This window comes from Mya arenaria, chromosome 7 (assembly GCF_026914265.1).
Source record: "Mya arenaria isolate MELC-2E11 chromosome 7, ASM2691426v1".
In the NCBI taxonomy this organism is placed as follows: Eukaryota; Metazoa; Mollusca; class Bivalvia; order Myida; family Myidae; genus Mya; species Mya arenaria.
Genome location: NC_069128.1, coordinates 22,184,966 through 22,207,034, shown reverse-complemented (window position 1 = coordinate 22,207,034; position 22,069 = coordinate 22,184,966). Strand labels below are relative to the sequence as shown.

At 44.1% G+C, this 22,069-nt stretch overlaps 4 protein-coding genes across 6 annotated transcripts; all 4 read left to right on the top strand.

The window, feature by feature from the left end:
• Positions 1-2,233: 2,233 nt before the first annotated feature.
• LOC128241841 (interferon-induced protein 44-like) lies at positions 2,234-11,091 on the top strand. 3 transcript variants are annotated; one of them, XM_052958942.1, is made up of 6 exons: positions 2,234-2,309; positions 5,298-5,973; positions 7,229-7,417; positions 7,633-7,685; positions 8,482-8,653; positions 9,322-11,091. In XM_052958942.1, the coding sequence occupies exons 3-6, from the start codon at positions 7,390-7,392 to the stop codon at positions 9,645-9,647; spliced, it is 579 nt and encodes a 192-aa protein (XP_052814902.1). In that variant the 5' UTR covers positions 2,234-2,309; positions 5,298-5,973; positions 7,229-7,389; the 3' UTR covers positions 9,648-11,091. The 3 variants fall into 3 exon arrangements, 2 of the variants coding, with proteins under 2 accessions (XP_052814902.1, XP_052814901.1); XR_008262491.1 differs by having other exon boundaries at positions 7,229-7,776; XM_052958941.1 differs by lacking the exon at positions 5,298-5,973 and having other exon boundaries at positions 2,287-2,309; positions 7,633-7,776.
• A 592-nt stretch (positions 11,092-11,683) lies between these two features.
• On the top strand, positions 11,684-12,722 carry LOC128241009 (keratin-associated protein 10-4-like). Its single transcript, XM_052957994.1, has 2 exons — positions 11,684-12,143; positions 12,424-12,722. Exons 1-2 carry the CDS (start codon positions 11,684-11,686, stop codon positions 12,720-12,722), a joined length of 759 nt encoding a protein of 252 aa, XP_052813954.1.
• Positions 12,723-16,099: 3,377 nt separating this feature from the next.
• On the top strand, positions 16,100-18,178 carry LOC128241008 (keratin-associated protein 10-4-like). Its single transcript, XM_052957993.1, has 2 exons — positions 16,100-16,240; positions 17,186-18,178. The coding sequence occupies exons 1-2, from the start codon at positions 16,100-16,102 to the stop codon at positions 18,176-18,178; spliced, it is 1,134 nt and encodes a 377-aa protein (XP_052813953.1).
• A 1,048-nt stretch (positions 18,179-19,226) lies between these two features.
• Positions 19,227-21,507, top strand: LOC128241007 (keratin-associated protein 10-12-like). Its single transcript, XM_052957992.1, has 2 exons — positions 19,227-19,686; positions 20,951-21,507. The coding sequence occupies exons 1-2, from the start codon at positions 19,227-19,229 to the stop codon at positions 21,505-21,507; spliced, it is 1,017 nt and encodes a 338-aa protein (XP_052813952.1).
• Positions 21,508-22,069: the final 562 nt, after the last annotated feature.

Below are 22,069 nucleotides of genomic sequence, written 5' to 3'. Positions count from 1 at the left end.
GTGCCCCTTGCCACATGAAGTGATGCTCTGCCTAACAGCCGCGTCTCCATGCAACAACCACCCTCTTTTTACCCGAGCTTTCCCCGTGCCCCTTGCCACATGACGTGATGCTCCGCCAAACAGCCGCGTCTCCATGCAACAACCACCCTCTTTGTTCCCGAGCGTTTCCCGTGCCCCTTGCCACATGACGTGATGCTCTGCCTAACAGCCGCGTCTCCATGCAACAACCACCCTCTTTTTACCCGAGCTTTCCCCGTGCCCCTTGCCACATGACGTGATGCTCCGCCAAACAGCCGCGTCTCCATGCAACAACCACCCTCTTTTTACCCGAGCTTTTCCCGTGCCCCTTGCCACATGAAGTGATGCTCTGCCTAACAGCCGCGTCTCCATGCAACAACCACCCTCTTTGTTCCCGAGCGTTTCCCGTGCCCCTTGCCACATGAAGTGATGCTCTGCCTAACAGCCGCGTCTCCATGCAACAACCACCCTCTTTGTTCCCGAGCGTTTCCCGTGCCCCTTGCCACATGAAGTGATGCTCTGCTTAACAGCCGCGTCTCCATGCAACAACCACCCTCTTTGTTCCCGAGCGTTTCCCGTGCCCTTTGCCACATGAAGTGATGCTTAATCAGTGAGTGGCCATGGTATGAATTCATCTACTTAATTTCGTTTGAATAACAGTGACCCAGACCCGAGTATAGGAATTGTCTATAGTTTTAATTTTCTAGCTAGGTATATAACTGCAGGGATATAAAACTAACGCTCTGAGCATTGGGCGGATGGGAAACATAAACATGTGTTACCGTTTTAGAGCAGTTACATCATCATTTTTTTCGGTACATTATGCATAGGTCACACACAACTAATAGTTGACGTGTGGTTAGTAAATGATGCAGCGATAAAACAGGTTACTGAGAGCCGTAACCCAAAAAATCGTCTCAAATAAAATGCCCTGTCAGCATAAAACTTTACGGTGTTTTTTCTTCGGTATTTTAGTATTTGTTTCTTTAAGAAATGTTCAATTATTAAATGCAAAAATGGTTTCTGGCTCATTTTTTTCAGGACAAATGTTGAGGTTTAATTTTCATATTTGGGAAAAATGGGGCTGAAATTCGGCCCAAATTGGTCAGAAAAGATACTACTTTACCAAATTAAATGTTATTGGAAAAAGGTGTAATACCAATATCATCATGGTATTACAGACGGACGGACAAACGGACGGTCGGGCAGACAGTTTACTTCTGAATTAAACATTATATATTATTAAAAAAAATATATGATATGCTATATTATGTTAATACGCGAACGTTTCCATCATGCACTGATTCGATAAAGAATAAGACACACCAATTCAGTTTTTCGAAGGATTTTGGCAGACCAAATTGGAGCGAGCAGGCAAAAACGAATTCCGAAAAAGAGAGGGTGCCGAGTCTGTGTATAAATAGTTAAAAAACACATTTAGTTTCATTACGGCGTGTTCTGCGAAACATGTTTCCTCAGAATTTATTTTAAGTATAAATACATATCATTCTAAATTTCGTGCACTTGATTATATGCATACAACGTAAATATAAGTTTTTCAAGACCCCTACAGTAATGGGCGTATACATTATGTGTCCGAATCGCTTGTAAGGTATAATATAGTCAAGAATTACCAGAGAAGCCAAGATAGAAAAATGTGAAAGTTGGTCTAGTGGTACAGTCGTACGCTTCTCAGCCAAGAGGTTTCGGGTTCGAGCCCACCAGGGGTACTTCTCATGGCCTCTCAAAATGAACACAGTACTGGTTTCTACCCAGGAAACGTACTCGTGCGATTCTTTAAGCTGTCAGCTTTCATTACAATCAAGCTAACAGAAATAACTATAAACTATAAACTAAGATATAAATAAAATGTACGAAAATCAAGCAAAATTGGGACATTTTATTCAAGGGTATTCAATATTTCAGTTCCTGTCTAATGTAAAATGTAAATGGATTCCTGATTCAAGTGGGGGTGGTTGTGTCCTTACGGTACTGATAAGGTTTTGTTTTCGTGTAGTATATTGGGCACGACCTTACACATTTCAAAAGAAACAAATTAGCTTGTGTTAATCAAACGTTACTTACCATTTTAAACATTTTATTTACATTAACAAGGAATGTGCATGTATGTATAAATTTATAATCTAGTCGGGATTACTTCCCCTATCACTATCATACAGTGACTATGTACTGTTAGAATTAGTACGCAGGGGAACAGCTAATGTATAATCAAGCTCTTCATTCCTAACCTAACAAGAGTAACTTCCCCTCATTATAGGAGTCGAATGTTTGTGAGTATCCATTTATATTTATTTTCAAAACAAGGTACAACGTATGTTTATATTTTAATAATGTGACAGCCGAATACCTTTATAAATCAAGTTAATGAATAATCTGACGACAAGGTTCTTTAAGATAAGTACATCATTAAACTTAATGAGTTTATAAATTGTTAAGCTGTTTTGTGATCGTACCTACTTTCGATTTGCTATATCATTGAAAAGACCTAGTTATGATTTTTGGAAAATGTCTATAGCTTTATTTAAGAAATAGGAAAAGGTCGTAATTATGGTATTGAAATTGAAAATAGACTCTATACATCATGAAGTAGGAAAAATATATGATGAATTTCTTTACTTTTTAATTGTAGTCCATTTGTAAATGTTAATCATAATCGCTTTCGTTATCCAAACAATTTGAACTTAAGAAATTGAATAAGTAGTACTGGTGAAACTGGTCGATAAAGCTGGCTCTGTTTGCTAAAACCACAATGCTGAAATACACAGGGGCGAGATGAGGGGTGGGGGGGGGCGGGGGATGCAAAACCGTCAAACCCACTATAAACTTAGTTTATAGTTTAAATTTAGTTTACTGTGGTATTGACGTGACGTTTAAATAAGGCGTTTTAGGGTTCATTTGCCAGCCAACTGGGGGTGGGGATGGCATGGACTCTTGTGTCCCCCGATAGGGCCGCCACCGTTTGTTAATTGAGTTATATTTCATAAAAATATCTGCTTCATTTTTGTTCAATATTGATTGAATTAAAGTGACACTCTTATTCAAAATCAATACATACACATGTATAACAAATTTCAATTTTGAGTGATGAACCTTTAACTTCTTACTAAATATAATGCATTGATGGAAAATATTTATTACTGATAACACGATTGTAACCGTGTACGTATTTAATAGCAGAAAGCACAACAATATTAAATGATTGGTGAATGCTATGTAACACCGCATAGCAGCATCGCCGCATTAACGTTTTTTTTCGTTTATGCGGTGATTTTCAACGCATAAACCGAGCGACCACGTTTATGCGGCGACGCTCAAAGTATAAAGCAGAAATTGCTTACATGGGGCGCAACTGTGCCTCTCTGCAACATAAAAAGTAGAGACGTAATGTTTCAACAAAATCGATGATGATGACGTTAATGATGATGATGATGATGATGATGATGATGATGATGATGATGATGATAGTGGTGGTGGTGGTTGTGGTGGTGGCGGTGGTAATGATGATGATGATGGTGGTGGTGGTGGTGGTGGTGGTGGCGGTGATGATGATGATGATGTCCGTCCGTCCGTCCGTCCCGAAATCTTGTGACATGAGTTTCCAGAGTCACTTACATTAATACATTGGTGTATGAATGATGATGGTGATGGTTGTGATTGTGGAGATGATGGTGATGGTTATGATTGTGGAGATGATGGTGATGGTTGTATTGATGTTGTTGATTATGATGATGATTAAGATTAGGGCGTAGCATATCACTGTCATTTTGAAAAAAATACGTGAATGATGATGATGTTGTTGTTGTTGTTGTTGTTGATGATGATGATGATGATGATGATGATGATGATGATGATGATGATGATGATGATAAATTGTGTTGGTGGTGGTGGTGGTGATGGTGATGATGATGATGATGATGATGTCCGTCCGTCCGTCCCGAAATCATGTGAGAAGTGCAAGTGCCCAAAATTAATGTTGTGTTGAAATTTTTGGAAACAAGATAATTTTCAAAAGAATTCCTTTCGTTGCACTGGTAACCAGAGATATACGCTTATGACATAGACGTGAATAAATTTCACAAGCACACAATTAACCGTGATTCTTGACATTGAAATAATTCTTGTTGAGCTGTGAGACTTGTTGAATTTCTGTTGTTTGTCCGTCGTTAACAATTGACTTTTCTAGAAACGTTTGAAATTACGTTGAAAGTGCCCATTGTCAAGGATACATGCCCTTCAGTCTGACAAAAAGGCGAGAATATATGTTACGTCATACGACGATTCAATTTTCTGATTGTCCCAAATGACGATGTTGTGCGTTGTCGTAACATAATTATATTCCCGCCATTAGTCGAGCTAAACGTTATTTCAAACGTTTTCGCAAAAATATCAATTGGTTTGGTTCACATTTAAACATATCTTACTAACTCTTTGTCAAAATCTACGTCTCAAAAAGTCAAGTTTAAAGCTAGGTTAAGTGGACACAAAAAACCGAAGTCCGATCTGGACGAAACTTCACCAACCACTATTGTACTAGTATGTGTTTTAATTGTGTTTTTATGCGGCGAAAATGTGCCACACTAGAAAGTCCTGTTTATGCATTGAAAATCACCGCATGAACGTGGTCGATTTCGTTTATGCGGCGATGCTGTTATGCGGCGTTACGATATTTATTATTTATTAAAATATTTACTGTGGTCATCTATAGTCTCATATGGTAGAAATACCGTGTTTTATGCTCATATTATCTCTCATGCCCATGTTGGTCACGAGTGAATAAACTCTTAACACTTAAAACTAGTATAGAAATAACTATACAACTGCGCATGCCTTCGCTCCGAACTTGTCACATATTTATGTGAAAGTAAGAGTTCATAATGTAATGTAGCAAGTTATCTTCAATAATGTAACATTTAACTACTTTTGAGTAGTAAGAGGCTTCACTGATTGATCAATGCATATGTGTATTATACAAGTTATATATGTACGGAGCCTCCGAAGTCTTACGTTACATACACTCTTATTAAATACCTATGTAAACTTTGAATCAACGGGGGTTGGTTTATTCTAAAATGAGATTGTTTTGGGATATGTATGTCATATTTATAGAGATAATAACATAACAACTAAGGGAATTAAATGTTTATTTTACTATATATACTGTAGGTACATATGTCCAAATCATAAAATAATTTTATATTTTAAATACATACCTGTTAACCACATATAAACTAAACGATTGTATTTTACTACAATAAAAGGGATCCAATGGCCAGCAAGGGAAGATTGTCTGATGGCCAGAAGAACCAACTCGAACAATGGATTGGACAAGGCCACAAGGACTTTGTGTTGCTGTTTAGCTTTTCAAAAGACGGCGGAACCGAAAGTGCTTTCCACAACAAGTGTGACAACAAAGGTTCTACTGTCACTGTGATTTACAACGATCAGAAATCTGTTTATGGAGGGTACACTAGTGTTTTCTGGTCAGGTTCTGATGGCACCGTTTTTGATTCAAAAGCATTCATATTCCAGTTGCAGTTTTCAGGAATCGAAAAAGCAAACACGTTTCCAGTTAAAAAGCCAGAGAGTGCAATTTTGTGTTCTACTTGTGGTGTTGTATTCGGTTCACCGCACCATGACTTATGGGCATTCAACAATGCAGTTAAAATAGGGAGCGAATTTAAACTGGATTTTTAATAAACAATGCACTGTCACGGATAAAGCATTTCGGCATTCGTTAGTAAAATCTATTCTGTACTTCCAAAATGACTGAGTCGTATATAATTTACAACCAGGATATTATCGCTAAACCAAATGCATCCATCAAAATTAATTGGACATGTTAATTAAGTTTATGTTTAAGGTTTCTTTCAACAATGACAGGATCCTCTCCCAAAGTTCCTCTGGATCGAATCACCCGCATATTATTTATTTCCGGTATGTATTATGTATCTTGAGATTGCCCCTAACCTATGTCACTCGTGGACAAATTAAACAGATTTATATCAGTGGTTCATACGTATGCATATCAAGGGCAGCAATGTCAGGTGCGTCCATGATCCCTCGTTTCTTTGTTTGGGGTAAAAATCGTCCTCGATTCGATGTGTATAAACACTGTTTTCAATACGTTAAAACGATATTTTTTTAAAACGACCTTGTGCACCGATTGAAGAGCTAATGCTTGTTTATGATGACGCTTGATTTAGATGAAAATCATGTCTGTATAAAAATATCTCGTGAAAACAATGAACTTTCTTATTAGGATTACAGACTCACGAAATTCACTTTATTCTTCAGAACTACGAATTTATTCCGTTCTCATTCGTGCAAGTCACATCCGATACTTTTTATTGGTCAATGAAAGTTATTGGTTTTGTTTTCCGAGTGCCGATAGCCAGTCTTGGAGATTAATCGGCACATTTAAGAAAATGCTTACTGGTTCATTCTGTACTTTTTTAGAACCCAGGTTCATCCCAAATCTGGTAAATCTATGACACACTAAAATAACGATTACAAGGCGTCGATTGTTTTTCCTAATCCATGTATGTGTACTATAAGACGTATAAGAAGGGTCATTTGGATAAGTACCTCAAAACCATCTGCTAAAAGTAGAATTGTCATTACATTTTGCTGGATTTAAAGTAATTTGAGACACGGTAAGGTCTTTAATTGAAATAGTGTGTACTTAAGTTGTGATGAACTACATTTAAGACATTAAATTGTTGACTGTTTCTTGTTTTCCCCCTTTCTATTTTTATTGAAATAATGGGGTTACTATTCAACACGTATGTAATACCGGTGTAGCCGTCACCGTTGATACAGAAAAAGCCAGTGGCACAAGAACCTTGTTTTCTGCCTTTTTCTATATCAGTTTTATCTTTTTCTATTTCACAGCTATTTCCTTTTTTATGCTAAAGGACAGTTGTACCCTTAAGCCAGAATCAGGGCTACGCGTAATTGACTTCCCGCTCGCAATTCTCTGTCAGGTGTATAATTGGGCGTGGAATGTCCAGTTACATAAATACCTTATTGTTAGACCAACCATGCTGAGCATTTTATCTAGTACACTTTACCGTTGTCCTTTTTTCTTCCCTCAAGCCTCAGGTTTGGCTCGGCGCTGGAGACAACCTTTTCGCATTGTTTTGGCCGATTGGCAGGTAGCTGCGCTAACACACGTTGTTCTTATTTTCAGAAATTACTTGAAGACATATCTTGCCTTAAGCCAGTGTCGCGGCTCGGGGTTACCGACTTTCGGGTTGTATTGATCGGTCAGGTAGCTGGGGGAAAGTCCAGCTGCATAAATACTCTGCTGTCCGCGTTTGCTGAAAGAATTTCACAGAGAGCCTCTTCTGGATGTGGCAGAACCGGCATTACAACATCGGTTAAGTATCTTTTGACTTAACTGATTATATTGTGTTTTATCTTATTGGGTATTTTGAAAATAACTCCGTCGTAAGTACACTAGTATTTAATTCTGTTAATGAAGATACCATTCCACAAATGTATTTTTCCACACACATGAAAACATTATTTTATGATATGCATCATAACTGGAAATCATAAATATTTTTTGTCTCTCCTCTCACCTTCTTTCAGTTTACGCCGTATCCACTGAAGTCCAGTTCTGGATCATCGGCAGACATTCGCCTGTATGATACTCCTGGATTTACTGAAACTTCTGGCTTAGATTTAATAGATTTTAACTACATATTGGAAGGTCATATTTCTGACCATTACATGGTATATAGCTACATTTTCAGTTCGTCTACGTTCACATACGGTTCTGTCATAACCTCTGTGTCCTTGTTTTGGATGGCGGCGGCGTGCAAACGACTTAAACCTGAGTTGTATCTAATGACACATTGTTAACACATTTCATGTTAACGCGCTAATACTTTGGAACACACGGGCAGGGTGCACCCTATGACCACGCCTCCTCCTTCCCCATAATAATAATAACAATAATAATAATAATAATAATAGATAAATAGTCCCAGACTTATTATTCATAATGGGGGAACTGTAATAGTTATTACTAGCAATAATTATACATTGTTTTAACTAATTATTCTTTAATCTTTGTAGATTACTTAGTACAACGATTATAGAATAATAGTTTTAAATTATATATAATCCTTGCTAGTTTTAACTATGACGCTGTCAACGCCCTCTGGCCTAAGCAGTATTCTATTTATAAGAATTTGGATATATTCAATAATCTCAAAAAAGACGAGAAAATAAATATATCCACTATGATGTGCACGTTTAAGATGTTCGTGGTTATAAACAAAATCCTAAAGCAGGTAATATTGTTGTAACTTATTTGATAAACGATTGATTAAAGTATATTTACAAAAGTACATGTTCTTTTAAACAACGTAATTGCGGTATTGTACTTTTGCTATGATACAATGGTATATTTTCAAGTTGTTATTATTTACACAGTTCCACTCGTCTATACACATCACATGGAAGTCAGAGAAGTTTGTTTTGAAACCGACAATGAGCCATCGTATTCATTGTGGGGCGATTGTCATTGATGCTTCGACGGTTGATGCTTTGACAAAGGAAAACACAGAAAAACTAAAGGCGCTCAAAGCCCTCTTCGATGCGAAAGGTAAGGTGTGATATAATTGACCTTTATTTTTAAATACTGCATAAATTGAATTTGCAGTCATTTATATTGACAAAAGGGTATTATTTGAGCAATTTCAATATAACAAAGCGGCAATAAGATGAACAGGTATTATAAGTTACAGGGTTAGTTGGTGATCTGATATGGGATATACGGGGCAAAGGAAACCATATCGGTTAACAGCAAAGCCGAATATGGTTTCCTGCGCCCAATAAATCCCATATCGGGTCGACTACTAAGCCCCGTAACGTATATATCACGTCGACAACCTGTTAACATGTTTAAATGTTTCGATTTTTTCATCGGGATATTCATCGGAATCGGAAAATAGACTCCTTTTTGTACGATATATTTGGTGACACAATATGGAAAAATATGGGTTCACTTCGTGACCAGTCCTGGACCAATGGCGTTGCGTCATTAATGTTTGTGGCCTGTTATTGAACGATATTCAAATGTCTATGTTTGTTCTCTTGTTATATTGTGTGGCCTTCGTTGGGTGCCAGTTAGGCATTGAACCAAATGCCTCTAATTATGGTAACTGTTTTGGGGTACTTGGCTTGTCACAGTATTTACCATTGCTTTTATACTTATAAGCAAAGCACATTTTTAGTCCGACAATGTTCTTATATTTTACTTTTATTTTCAAGGTATCCCATGTGTTGTGCTGTTGACAAAAATTGACAAGGTAGCCCCTGAACTTGAGGAAAACTGGAGATCGACCTTTAAAAACCAAGAGATCAAAGAGTGCGTAGACAAAGCAGCGACCGCCATTGGTATAAGTAGAAACAACGTGCACCCAGTGAAGAATTACGAGATAGAATTAGAGGTCGACGAAGATTTGAATGTGCTGTCGCTGTTGGCGTTGCGGCAAATTATACACCTCTCGATGGACCATATGGAAAACGTGATACTGCGTGAAGACGGAAATGCTGTTTCTGAGAGCGCGGAAGCGGTGGGGTCAGATACCGCTTAAATTTAAAAGGAGTTTTTATTCAGTAATTGTGCGTATTGTACGAACATATATGTACGCGGCTATTCTGCTCTATTAAAAAGACAACTAATATAGTTTTCATTGTTGTATTGTGATGTTGTCTGTTCGAGTGTGTTAGGCCTAAATCGTGCGCCTTCATTTTGACCACTGGGCTTCTCCTGTAGTTTTCATTGTTGTATTATGGTGTTGTCTGTTCGAGTGTGCTAGGCATGAATCGTGCGCCTTCTCTTTGACCACTGGGCTTCTCCTGTAGTTTTCATTGGAACATTATTGTTATAAGAAAACTTAGTCATTGCTATAACATGTAACACGTTCAAGAACAAATTTCCGTTGTTGTAATTAAGGACAATTAAATATTGCTATTACATGTTAAACTTTCAAAAGCTATGTTCCATTGTTGTATTTAAAGAAACTGACTTTATTGCATCTTATCGTGCAGTTGCATGAACAGTGACGTGTTCGTCGATATGCATGAGTTTTATCTGAATATAACTGTATATGTGTATTTTAGATATAAGTTTATTGGCTTGTGCTTTTGAAATGATGTCTGTTTTTTTAAGTGTTTGTTAATATTTGACAATAGTGGGCTTATTAATAGAGGATGCCTCACACATCTTCGACCCCAGTGATTTTGACACATTTCCCTCCTGGTGGGGTGGAATTTAGACCCCAAAATTTTGCAGTTTGACTAAATACACAGGATGTGCGCCCTACCCCACAGTTTGGCAAAACACCTATAGATGTATGGTTTTAATATAGATATAATTTATGTAACGATCAATTACCGCTCTTTTACCATGTCCATGCAAGCATATCGTCACCCTAGTGCAATAATTCAATAACTGCATATAGAAATAGAAGCAGATATTGAGTTCTTGCACTAAGGCGACGATATGTAGATGCCAGTCATGATTGGAACAGCTATGAACTATTACTATTAATATAACATCAACTCTATGGAACGCCGTAACGGTCTTATGGTGAGACATTTCAAGTTGTTTTGTTCATAGAACGTCCAATCTTGTTAAAATAGCATAATAATTTCTCAAATTGCCGTGATGTTTGACGATTAAATATTCTGTCTTTTTAACTGTTTTGCCATCTTGTGAACATAATTTGTTATAATGTCTATTCTCTTCTTAAAGCTGCACTCTCACAGATTGAACGTTTTGACAACTATTTTATATTTTGTCTTGGAACGAGCCATTTTTTGCGAAAATCCATGGAAACCAGTCATAAAAGACTGCTGACAAAAAATCAGATCGCAGATTTTTATATTTAAGTTCAAAATTTGATGTTGTATGCATTCTTTTAAACCGTTGGTAGCGATTTAAGCCATAAAATCCTTAATTTCCGAACGGAAATATTAAAATCTGCGATCTGATCTTTTGTCATTGGTTTGCAGATATTTACGTAAAAATATGCTCTTTCCAAGACAAAAAATAAAAAAGTTGTAAACACGGTATATCTGTGAGAGTGCAGCTTTAATGAGGTGTTATATTATGCAAACTGTACATGCTGTCTTGTGAATAAAAAAATGTCTTAACTTGTCTACATGGTGTGTTTTCTTGTCAATCGGACGTGTTGTACTGTCAAAATACAAACTTACCTTCTCTTAACTTCTTGTTCCCCTGTAACGGGACAAGTCTTGTTAAAAGTGAGTTCGAGAACTGTACTATTGTGTCCAATTACCGTCTTTTTATTGTAATTTGCAATGTTTTCTTGTCAAGATATTGTGTGATCTTGTTGAAACATAGTGTGGTTATATCAAACAGTACCGTTGTCTTTTTTAGATTTAATATTTTTTTGTTAAAGTAGTGTACTGTTATTTAAACCAAACGAAAAAGTCCGGCGGCAGTTGGAGTATCTTCCTGCCGGACAAGAAAATACCGTCAGGAAACAGCATATTTTCTGAACAAAAGAGAGTTTGAAAAGGACAAGACAAGACGGTTGTTTGACAAGTAAAAACTGTTGTTTCATATCAAAACATGCTATGTATACCGTTCTGCCAAGAGTCCATGCCTGTATACCAACCTGCAAAGAGTCCATGCCTGTATACCAACCTGCCCCGAGTGTATGCCTGTATACCAGCCTGCCCCGAGTGTATGCCAGTATACCAGCCTGCCCCGAGTGTATGCCTGTATACCAACCTGCCCCGAGTGTATGCCTGTATACCAACCTGCAAAGAGTCCATGCCTGTATACCAACCTGCCCCGAGTGTATGCCTGTATACCAGCCTGCCCCGAGTGTATGCCAGTATACCAACCTGCCCCGAGTGTATGCCTGTATACCAGCCTGCCCAGAGTATATGCCTGTATACCAACCCGCCCCGAGTGTATGCCTGTATACCAGCCTGCCCAGAGTGTATGCCTGTATACCAAACTGCAAAGTGTTCATGCCTGTATACCAACCTGCCCCGAGTGTATGCCTGTATACAAGCCTGCCCCGAGTATATGCCTGTATACCAGCCTGCCCCAAGTATATGCCTGTATACCAGCCTGCCCAGAGTTAATGCCTGCATACCAGCCTTCCCAGAGTATATGCCTGTATACAAGCCTGACAGGAGTATATGCCTGTATACCAGCCTGCCCCGAGTATATGCCTGTATACAAGCCTGCCCAGAGTATATGCCTGTATACCAACCTGCCCAGAGTATATGCCTGTATACCAGCCTGCCCAGATTCAATGCCTGCATACCAGCCTGCCCAGAGTGTATGCCTGTATACCAGCCTGCCTAGAGTATATGCCTGTATACCAGCCTGCCCAGAGTGTATGCCAGCATACCAGCCTGCCCAGAGTCAATGCCTGTATACCAGCCTGCCTAGAGTCAATGCCTGCATACCAGCCTGCCCAGAGTGTATGCCTGTATACAAGCCTGCCCCGAGTATATGCCTGTATACCAGCCTGCCTAGAGTCAATGCCTGTATACCAACCTGCCCAGAGTATATGCCTGTATACCAGCCTGCCCAGAGTGTATGCCTGTATACCAGCCTGCCTAGAGTCAATGCCTGTATACCAGCCTGCCTAGAGTCAATGCCTGCATACCAGCCTGCCTAGAGTCAATGCCTGCATACCAGCCTGCCCAGAGTATATGCCTGAATACAAGCCTGCCCCGAGTGTATGCCTGTATACCAGCCTGCCCAGAGTCAATGCCTGCATAACAGCCTGCCAAGAGTGTATGCCTGCATTCCAGCCTGCCCAGAGTGTATGCCTGTATACCAGCCTGCCTAATGACAATGCCTGCATACAAGCCTGCCCAGAGTGAATGCCGGTATACCAGCCTGCCCAGAGTATATGCCTGTATGCCAGCCTCCCCAGAGTGTATGCCTGTATACCAGCCTGCCTAGAGTCAATGCCTGCATACCAGCTTGCCCAGAGTATATGCCTGTATATCAGCCTGCCCCGAGTATATGCCTGTATACCAGTCTGCCTAGAGTCCATGCCTGTTTACCAACCTTCCCAGAATGCATGCCTGCATACCAGCCTGCCCAGAGTGTATGCCTGTATACAAACCTGCCCCGAGTGTATGCCTGTATACCAGCCTGCCTAGAGTCAATGCCTATATACCAGCCTGCCTAGAGTCAATGCCTGTATACCAGCCTGCTTAGAGTCAATGCCTGTATACCAGCCTGCTTAGAGTCAATGCCTGAATACCAGCCTGCCTAGAGTCAATGCCTGTATACCAGCCTGCTTAGAGTCAATGCCTGTATACCAGCCTGCTTAGAGTCAATGCCTATATACCAGCCTGCCTAGAGTCAATGCCTGTATACCAGCCTGCCTAGAGTCAATGCCTATATACCAGCCTGCTTAGAGTCAATGCCTATATACCAGCCTGCCTAGAGTCAATGCCTATATACCAGCCTGCTTAGAGTCAATGCCTATATACCAGCCTGCCTAGAGTCAATGCCTATATACCAGCCTGCCTAGAGTCAATGCCTATATACCAGCCTGCCTAGAGTCAATGCCTATATACCAGCCTGCCCAGAGTGTATGCCTATATACCAGCCTGCCCAGAGTGTATGCCTATATACCAGCCTGCCTAGAGTCAATGCCTATATACCAGCCTGCCTAGAGTCAATGCCTATATACCAGCCTGCCTAGAGTCAATGCCTATATACCAGCCTGCTTAGAGTCAATGCCTATATACCAGCCTGCCTAGAGTCAATGCCTATATACCAGCCTGCTTAGAGTCAATGCCTGTATACCAGCCTGCCTAGAGTCAATGCCTATATACCAGCCTGCCTAGAGTCAATGCCTATATACCAGCCTGCCTAGAGTCAATGCCTATATACCAGCCTGCCTAGAGTCAATGCCTATATACCAGCCTGCTTAGAGTCAATGCCTATATACCAGCCTGCCTAGAGTCAATGCCTATATACCAGCCTGCTTAGAGTCAATGCCTGTATACCAGCCTGCCTAGAGTCAATGCCTATATACCAGCCTGCCTAGAGTCAATGTCTATATACCAGCCTGCCCAGAGTGTATGCCTATATACCAGCCTGCCCAGAGTGTATGCCTATATACCAGCCTGCCTAGAGTCAATGCCTATATACCAGCCTGCCCAGAGTGTATGCCTGTATACCAACCTGCCTAGAGTCAATGCCTATATACCAGCCTGCCCAAAGTGTATGCCTGCATACAAGCCTGCCTAGAGTCAATGCCTATATACCAGCCTGCCCAGAGTGTATGCCTGTATACCAGCCTGCCTAAAGTGTATGCCTGTATACCAGCCTGCCCAGAGTATATGCCTGTATACCAGCCTGCCCAGAGTCAATGCCTGCATACCAGCCTTCCCAGAGTATATGCCTGTATACAAGCCTGACAGGAGTATATGCCTGTATACCAACCTGCCTAAAGTCTATGCCTGTATACCAGCCTGCCTAGAGTCAATGCTTGCATGCCAGCCTGCCCAGAGTGTATGCCTGTATACCAGCCTGCCTAGAGTCAATGCCTGCATACCAGCCTGCCCAGAGTATATGCCTGTATAGAAGCCTGCCAGGAGTATATGCCTGCATACCAGCCTGCCTAGAGTCAATGACTGTATACCAGCCTGCCCCGAGTATATGCCTGTATACCAGCCTGCCTAGAGTCCATGCCTGTTTACCAGCCTGCCCAGAGTGCATGCCTGCATACCAGCCTGCCCAGAGTGTATGCCTGTATACAAACCTGTCCTGAGTATATGCCTGTATACCAGCCTGCTTAGAGTCAATGCCTGTAAACCAGCCTGCTTAGAGTAAATGCCTGTATACCAGCCTGCCTAGAGTCAATGCCTATATACCAGCCTGTCTAGAGTCAATGCCTGTATACCAGCCTGCCTAGAGTCAATGCCTATATACCAGCCTGCCTAGCCTGCCCCGAGTGTATGCCTGTATACCAGCCTGCCTAGAGTCAATGCCTGAATACCAGCCTGCCTTGAGTTAATGCCTATATACCAGCCTGCCAAGAGTGTATGCCTGCATACCAGCCTGCCCGGAGTGAATGCCTGTATACCAGCCTGCCTAAAGTCAATGCCTACATAACAGCCTGCCCAGAGTGTATGCCTGTATACCAGCCTGCCCAGAGTATATGCCTGTATGCCAGCCTGCCCAGAGTGTATGCCTGTATACTAGCCTGCCCAGAGTGTATGCCTGTATACCAGCCTGCCCCGAGTGTATACTTGCATACCAGTCTGCCCCGAGTATATGTCTGCATACCAGCCTGCCCAGAGTATATGCCTGTATACAGCCTGCCCAAAGTGTATGCCTGTATACCAACCTGCCCATAGTGTATACCTGCAAACCAGCCTGCCCAGAATATATGCCTGTATACGAACCTTCCCAGAGTGTATGCCTGAATACCAGCCTGCCTTGAGTCAATGCCTATATACCAGCCTGCCCAGAGTGTATGCCTGCATACTAGCCTGCCCGGAGTGAATGCCTGTATACCAGCCTGCCTAAAGTCAATGCCTACATACCAGCCTGCCCAGAGTGTATGCCTGTATACCAGCCTGCCCAGAGTATATGCCTGTATGCCAGCCTGCCAAGAGTGTATGCCTGTATACCAGCTTGCCCCGAGTGTATACCTGTATACCGGCCTTCCAAGAGTCAAAGCCTGTATACTAGCCTGCCGAGAGTGTATGCCTGCATACCAACCTGCCCAGAGTATATGCCTGTATACAAGCTTTCCCAGAGTATATGCCTGAATACCAGCCTGCCCCGAGTGTATGCCTGTATACCAGCCTGCCCAGAGTCAATGCCTGCATACCAGCCTGCCCAGAGTATATGTCTGTATACCAGCCTGCCCAGAGTGTATGCCTGTATACCAGCCTGCCCCGAGTATATGCCTGTATACCAACCTGCTTAGAGTGTATGCCTACATACCAGCCTGCCAAGAGTCCATGCCTGTATACCAACCTGCCCAGAGTATATGCCTGTATACCAGCCTGCCCAGATAGTATGCCTGTATACCAGCCTGCCCAGAGTATATGCCTGTATGCCAGCCTGCCCAGACTGTATGCCTGTATACCAGCCTGCCTAGAGTCATTGCCTGCATACCAGCTTGCCCAGAATATATGCCTGTATATCAACCTGCCCCGAGTATATGCCTGTATAACAGCCTGCCTAGAGTCCATGCCTGTTTACCAGCCTGCCTAGAGTCAATGCCTGCATACCAATCTGCCCAGAGTATATGCCTGTATACCAACCTGCCCCGAGTGTATGCCTGTATACCAGCCTGCCTAGAGTCAATGCTTGAATACCAGCCTGCCTAGAGTCAATGCCTATATACCAGCCTGCCCAGAGTGTATGCCTGCATACCAGCCTGCCCAGAGTGTATGCCTGTATACCAGCCTGCCTAAAGTCAATGCCTACATACCAGCCTGCCCAGAGTGTATGCCTGTATACCAGCCTGCCCAGAGTATATGCCTGTATGCCAGCCTGCCCAGAGTGTATAATTGTATACTAGCCTGCCCAGAGTATATGCCTGTATACCAGCCTGCCCGGAGTGTATGCTTGCATACCAGCCTGCCCCGAGTATATGTCTGCATACCAGCCTGCCCAGAGTATATGCCTGTATACAGCCTGCCCAAAGTGTATGCCTGTATACCAACCTGCCAGAGTGTATACCTGCAAACCAGCCTGCCCAGAGTATATGCCTGTATACCAGCCTGCCCAGAGTATATGCATGTATACCAGCCTGCCCAGAGTATATGCCTGCATACCAGCCTGCCCAGAGTGTATGCCTGCATACCAGCCTGCCCAGAGTATATGCCCGTATATCATCCTGCCCAGAGTGTATGCCTGTATACCAACCTGCCCTGAGTGTATGCCTGTATACCAGCCTGCCTAGAGTCAATGCCTGAATACCAGCCTGCCTAGAGTCAATGCCTATATACCAGCCTGTCCATAGTGTATGCCTGCATACCAGCCTGCCCAGAGTGAATGACTGTATACCAGCCTGCCTAAAGTCAATGCCTACATACCAGCCTGCCCAGAGTGTATGCCTGTATACCAGCTTGCCCAGAGTGTATGCCTGTATACTAGCCTGCCCAGAGTGTATCCTGTATACCAGCCTGCCCCGAGTGTATGCTTGCATACCAGCCTGCCCCGAGTATATGTCTGCATACCAGCCTGCCCAGAGTATATGCCTGTATACAGCCTGCCCAAAGTGTATGCCTGTATACCAACCTGCCCAGAGTGTATACCTGCAAACCAGCCAGCCCAGAATATATGCCTGTATACGAACCTTCCCAGAGTGTATGCCTGTATACCAGCCTGCCTAGAGTCAATGCCTGCATTCCAGCCTGCCCAGAGTATATGCCTGTATACAAGCCTGCCAGAAGTATATGCCTGTATACCAGCCTGCCTAGAGTCCATGCCTGTATACCAGCCTGCCTAGAGTCAATGCCTGCATACCAGCCTGCCCAGAGTGTATGCCTGTATACCAGCCTGCCTAGAGTCAATGCCTGCATACCAGCCTGCCCAGAGTATATGCCTGTATACAAGCCTGCCCAGAGTCAATGCCTGCATAACAGCCTGCCAAGAGTGTATGCCTGTATACCAGCTTTCCAGGAGTATATGCCTGAATACCAGCCTGCCCCGAGTGTATGCCTGTATACCAGCCTGCCCATAGTCAATGCCTGCATACCAGTCTGCCCAGAGTATATGTCTGTATACCAGCCTGCCCCGAGTGTATGCCTGTATACCAGCCTGCCCCGAGTATATGCCTGCATACCAACCTGCTTAGAGTGTATGCCTACGTACCAGCCTGCCAAGAGTCCATGCCTGTATACCAACCTGCCCAGAGTATATGCCTGTATACCAGCCTGCCCAGAGTGTATGCCGGTATACCAGCCTGCCCAGAGTATATGCCTGTATGCCAGCCTGCCCAGAGTGTATGCCTGTATACCAGCCTGCCTAGAGTCAATGCCTGCATACCAGCTTGCCCAGAGTATATGCCTGTATATCAGCCTGCCCCGAGTATATGCCTGTATACTAGCCTGCCTAGAGTCCATGACTGTTTACCAGCCTGCCTAGAGTCAATGCCTGCATACCAGCCTAGCCAGAGTATATGCCTGTATACCAACCTGCCCCGAGTGTATGCCTGTATACCAGCCTGCCTAGAGTCAATGCCTGAATACCAGCCTGCCTAGAGTCAATGCCTATATACCAGCCTGCCCAGAGTGTATGCCTGCATACCAGCCTGCCCAGAGTGTATGCCTGTATACCAGCCTGCCCAGAGTATATGCCTGTATGCCAGCCTGCCAGGAGTGTATGCCTGTATACTAACCTGCCCAGAGTGTATGCCTGTATACCAGCCTGCCCAGAGTGTATGCCTGCATACCAGCCTGCCCCGAGTATATGTCTGCATACCAGCCTGCCCAGAGTATATGCCTGTATACAGCCTGCCCAAAGTGTATGCCTGTATACCAACCTGCCCAGAGTGTATACCTGCAAACCAGCCTGCCCAGAGTATATGCCTGTATACCAGCCTGCCCAGAGTATATGCATGTATACCAGCCTGCCCAGAGTATATGCCTGCATACCAGCCTGCCCAGAGTGTATGCCTGCATACCAGTCTGCCCAGAATATATGCCTGTATATCATCCTGCCCAGAGTGTTTGCCTGTATACCAACCTGCCCAGAGTGTATGCCTGTATACCAGCCTGCCACGAGTATATGCCTGCATACCAGCCTGCGAAGAGTATATGCCTGTATACAATCCTGCCCAGAGTATATGCCTTTATACCAGCCTGCCAAGGGTATATGCCTGCATACCAGCCTGCCCAGAGTGTATGCCTTCATACCAGCCTGCCCCGAGTGTATGCCTGTATACCAGCCTGTATAGAGTCAATGCCTGTATACAAGCCTGCCCAGAGTGTATGCCCTTATACCAGCCTGCCCAGAGTGTATGCCTTTATACCAGCCTGCCCAGAGTGTATGCCTATATACCAGCCTGCCCAGAGTGTATGCCTGTATACCAGCCTGCCCAGAGTATATGCCTGTATACCAGCCTGCCCAGAGTGTATGCCTGTATACCAGCCTGCCTAGAGTCAATGCCTGCATACCAGCCTGCCCAGAGTATATGCCTGTATACAAGCCTGCCCAGAGTCAATGCCTGCATAACAGCCTGCCAAGAGTGTATGCCTGTATACCAGCTTTCCAGGAGTATATGCCTGAATACCAGCCTGCCCCGAGTGTATGCCTGTATACCAGCCTGCCCATAGTCAATGCCTGCATACCAGTCTGCCCAGAGTATATGTCTGTATACCAGCCTGCCCAGAGTGTATGCCTGTATACCAGCCTGCCCCGAGTATATGCCTGCATACCAACCTGCTTAGAGTGTATGCCTACGTACCAGCCTGCCAAGAGTCCATGCCTGTATACCAACCTGCCCAGAGTATATGCCTGTATACCAGCCTGCCCAGAGTGTATGCCGGTATACCAGCCTGCCCAGAGTATATGCCTGTATGCCAGCCTGCCCAGAGTGTATGCCTGTATACCAGCCTGCCTAGAGCCAATGCCTGCATACCAGCTTGCCCAGAGTATATGCCTGTATATCAGCCTGCCCCGAGTATATGCCTGTATACTAGCCTGCCTAGAGTCCATGACTGTTTACCAGCCTGCCTAGAGTCAATGCCTGCATACCAGCCTAGCCAGAGTATATGCCTGTATACCAACCTGCCCCGAGTGTATGCCTGTATACCAGCCTGCCTAGAGTCAATGCCTGAATACCAGCCTGCCTAGAGTCAATGCCTATATACCAGCCTGCCCAGAGTGTATGCCTGCATACCAGTCTGCCCAGAGTGTATGCCTGTATACCAGCCTGCCCAGAGTATATGCCTGTATGCCAGCCTGCCAGGAGTGTATGCCTGTATACTAACCTGCCCAGAGTGTATGCCTGTATACCAGCCTGCCCAGAGTGTATGCTTGCATACCAGCCTGCCCCGAGTATATGTCTGCATACCAGCCTGCCCAGAGTATATGCCTGTATACAGCCTGCCCAAAGTGTATGCCTGTATACCAACCTGCCCAGAGTGTATACCTGCAAACCAGCCTGCCCAGAGTATATGCCTGTATACCAGCCTGCCCAGAGTATATGCATGTATACCAGCCTGCCCAGAGTATATGCCTGCATACCAGCCTGCCCAGAGTGTATGCCTGCATACCAGTCTGCCCAGAATATATGCCTGTATATCATCCTGCCCAGAGTGTTTGCCTGTATACCAACCTGCCCAGAGTGTATGCCTGTATACCAGCCTGCCACGAGTATATGCCTGCATACCAGCCTGCGAAGAGTATATGCCTGTATACAATCCTGCCCAGAGTATATGCCTTTATACCAGCCTGCCAAGGGTATATGCCTGCATACCAGCCTGCCCAGAGTGTATGCCTTCATACCAGCCTGCCCCGAGTGTATGCCTGTATACCAGCCTGTATAGAGTCAATGCCTGTATACAAGCCTGCCCAGAGTGTATGCCCTTATACCAGCCTGCCCAGAGTGTATGCCTTTATACCAGCCTGCCCAGAGTGTATGCCTATATACCAGCCTGCCCAGAGTGTATGCCTGTATACCAGCCTGCCCAGAGTATATGCCTGTATACCAGCCTGCCCAGAGTGTATGCCTGCATACCAGCCTGCCAGAGTGTATGCCTGCATTCCAGCCTGCCCAGAGTGTATGCCTGTATACCAGCCTGCCCAGAGTGTTTGCCTATATACCAGCCTGCCCAGAGTGTATGCCTGTATACCAGCCTGCCCAGAGTGTATGTTTGTATACCAGCCTGCCCAGAGTGTTTGCCTGTATTCCAGCCTGCCCAGAGTATATGCCTGTATACCAGCCTGCCAGGAGTATATGCCTGTATACCAGTCTGCCTAGAGTCCATGCCTGTATACCAGCCTGCCTAAAGTCAATGCCTACATACCAGCCTGCCAGGAGTATATGCCTGAACCAGCCTGCCCAGAGTATATGCCTGTATGCCAGCTTGCCCAGAGTGTATGCCTGTATACTAGCCATCCCAGAGTGTATGCCTGTATACCAGCCTGCCCCGAGTGTATGCTTGAATACCAGCCTGCCCCGAGTATATGTCTGCATACCAGCCTGCCCAGAGTATATGCCTGTATACAGCCTGCCCAAAGTGTATGCCTGTATACCAACCTGCCCAGAGTGTATACCTGCAAACCAGCCTGCCCAGAATATATGCCTGTATACGAACCTTCCCAGAGTGTATGCTTGTATACCAGCCTGCCTAGAGTCAATGCCTGCATTCCAGCCTGCCCAGAGTATATGCCTGTATACAAGCCTGCCAGGAGTATATGCCTGTATACCAGCCTGTCTAGAGTCCATGCCTGTATACCAGCCTGCCTAGAGTCAATGCCTGCATACCAGCCTGCCCAGAGTGTATGCCTGTATACCAGCCTTCCTAGAGTCAATGCCTACATACCAGCCTGCCCAGAGTATATGTCTGTATACAAGCCTGCCAGGAGTATATGGCTGCATACCAGCCTGCCTTGAGTCAATGCCTGTATACCAGCCTGCCTAGAGTCAATGCCTGCATACCAGCCTGCCCAGAGTATATGCATGAATACAAGCCTGCCCCGAGTGTATGCCTGTATACCAGCCTGCCCAGAGTCAATAACTGCATAACAGCCTGCCAAGAGTGTATGCCTGTATACCAGCTTGCCCAGAGTGTATACCTGTATACCGGCCTTCCAAGAGTCAATGCCTGTATACCAGCCTGCCGAGAGTGTATGCCTGCATACCAGCTTGCCAAGAGTATATGCCTGTATATCAGCCTGCCCCGAGTATATGCCTGTATACCAGCCTGCCTAGAGTCCATGCCTGTTTACCAGCCTGCCTAGAGTCAATGCCTGCATACCAGCCTAGCCAGAGTATATGCCTGTATACCAACCTGCTCTGAGTGTATGCCT

Excerpts from the sequence above, each read along its gene's own strand:
- LOC128241008 (XM_052957993.1), top strand. The coding sequence starts at position 16,100 with ATGCCTGTATACCAGCCTGCCCAGAGTATATGCCTGTATGCCAGCCTG. Across the intron at positions 16,241-17,185 it reads TGTATATCAACCTGCCCCGA|CCTGCCCAGAGTGTATCCTG; the intron begins GTATATGCCTGT and ends CCTGTATACTAG.
- LOC128241009 (XM_052957994.1), top strand. The coding sequence starts at position 11,684 with ATGCCTGTATACCAACCTGCAAAGAGTCCATGCCTGTATACCAACCTG. Across the intron at positions 12,144-12,423 it reads TGTATACCAGCCTGCCCCAA|CCTGCCCAGAGTGTATGCCA; the intron begins GTATATGCCTGT and ends CCTGTATACCAG.
- LOC128241841 (XM_052958941.1), top strand. Across the intron at positions 7,418-7,632 it reads GAACCGGCATTACAACATCG|TTTACGCCGTATCCACTGAA; the intron begins GTTAAGTATCTT and ends ACCTTCTTTCAG. Across the intron at positions 8,654-9,321 it reads AGCCCTCTTCGATGCGAAAG|GTATCCCATGTGTTGTGCTG; the intron begins GTAAGGTGTGAT and ends TTTATTTTCAAG.
- LOC128241007 (XM_052957992.1), top strand. The coding sequence starts at position 19,227 with ATGCCTGTATACAAGCCTGCCCAGAGTCAATGCCTGCATAACAGCCTG. Across the intron at positions 19,687-20,950 it reads TGCATACCAGCTTGCCCAGA|CCTGCCCAGAGTATATGCCT; the intron begins GTATATGCCTGT and ends CCTGTATTCCAG.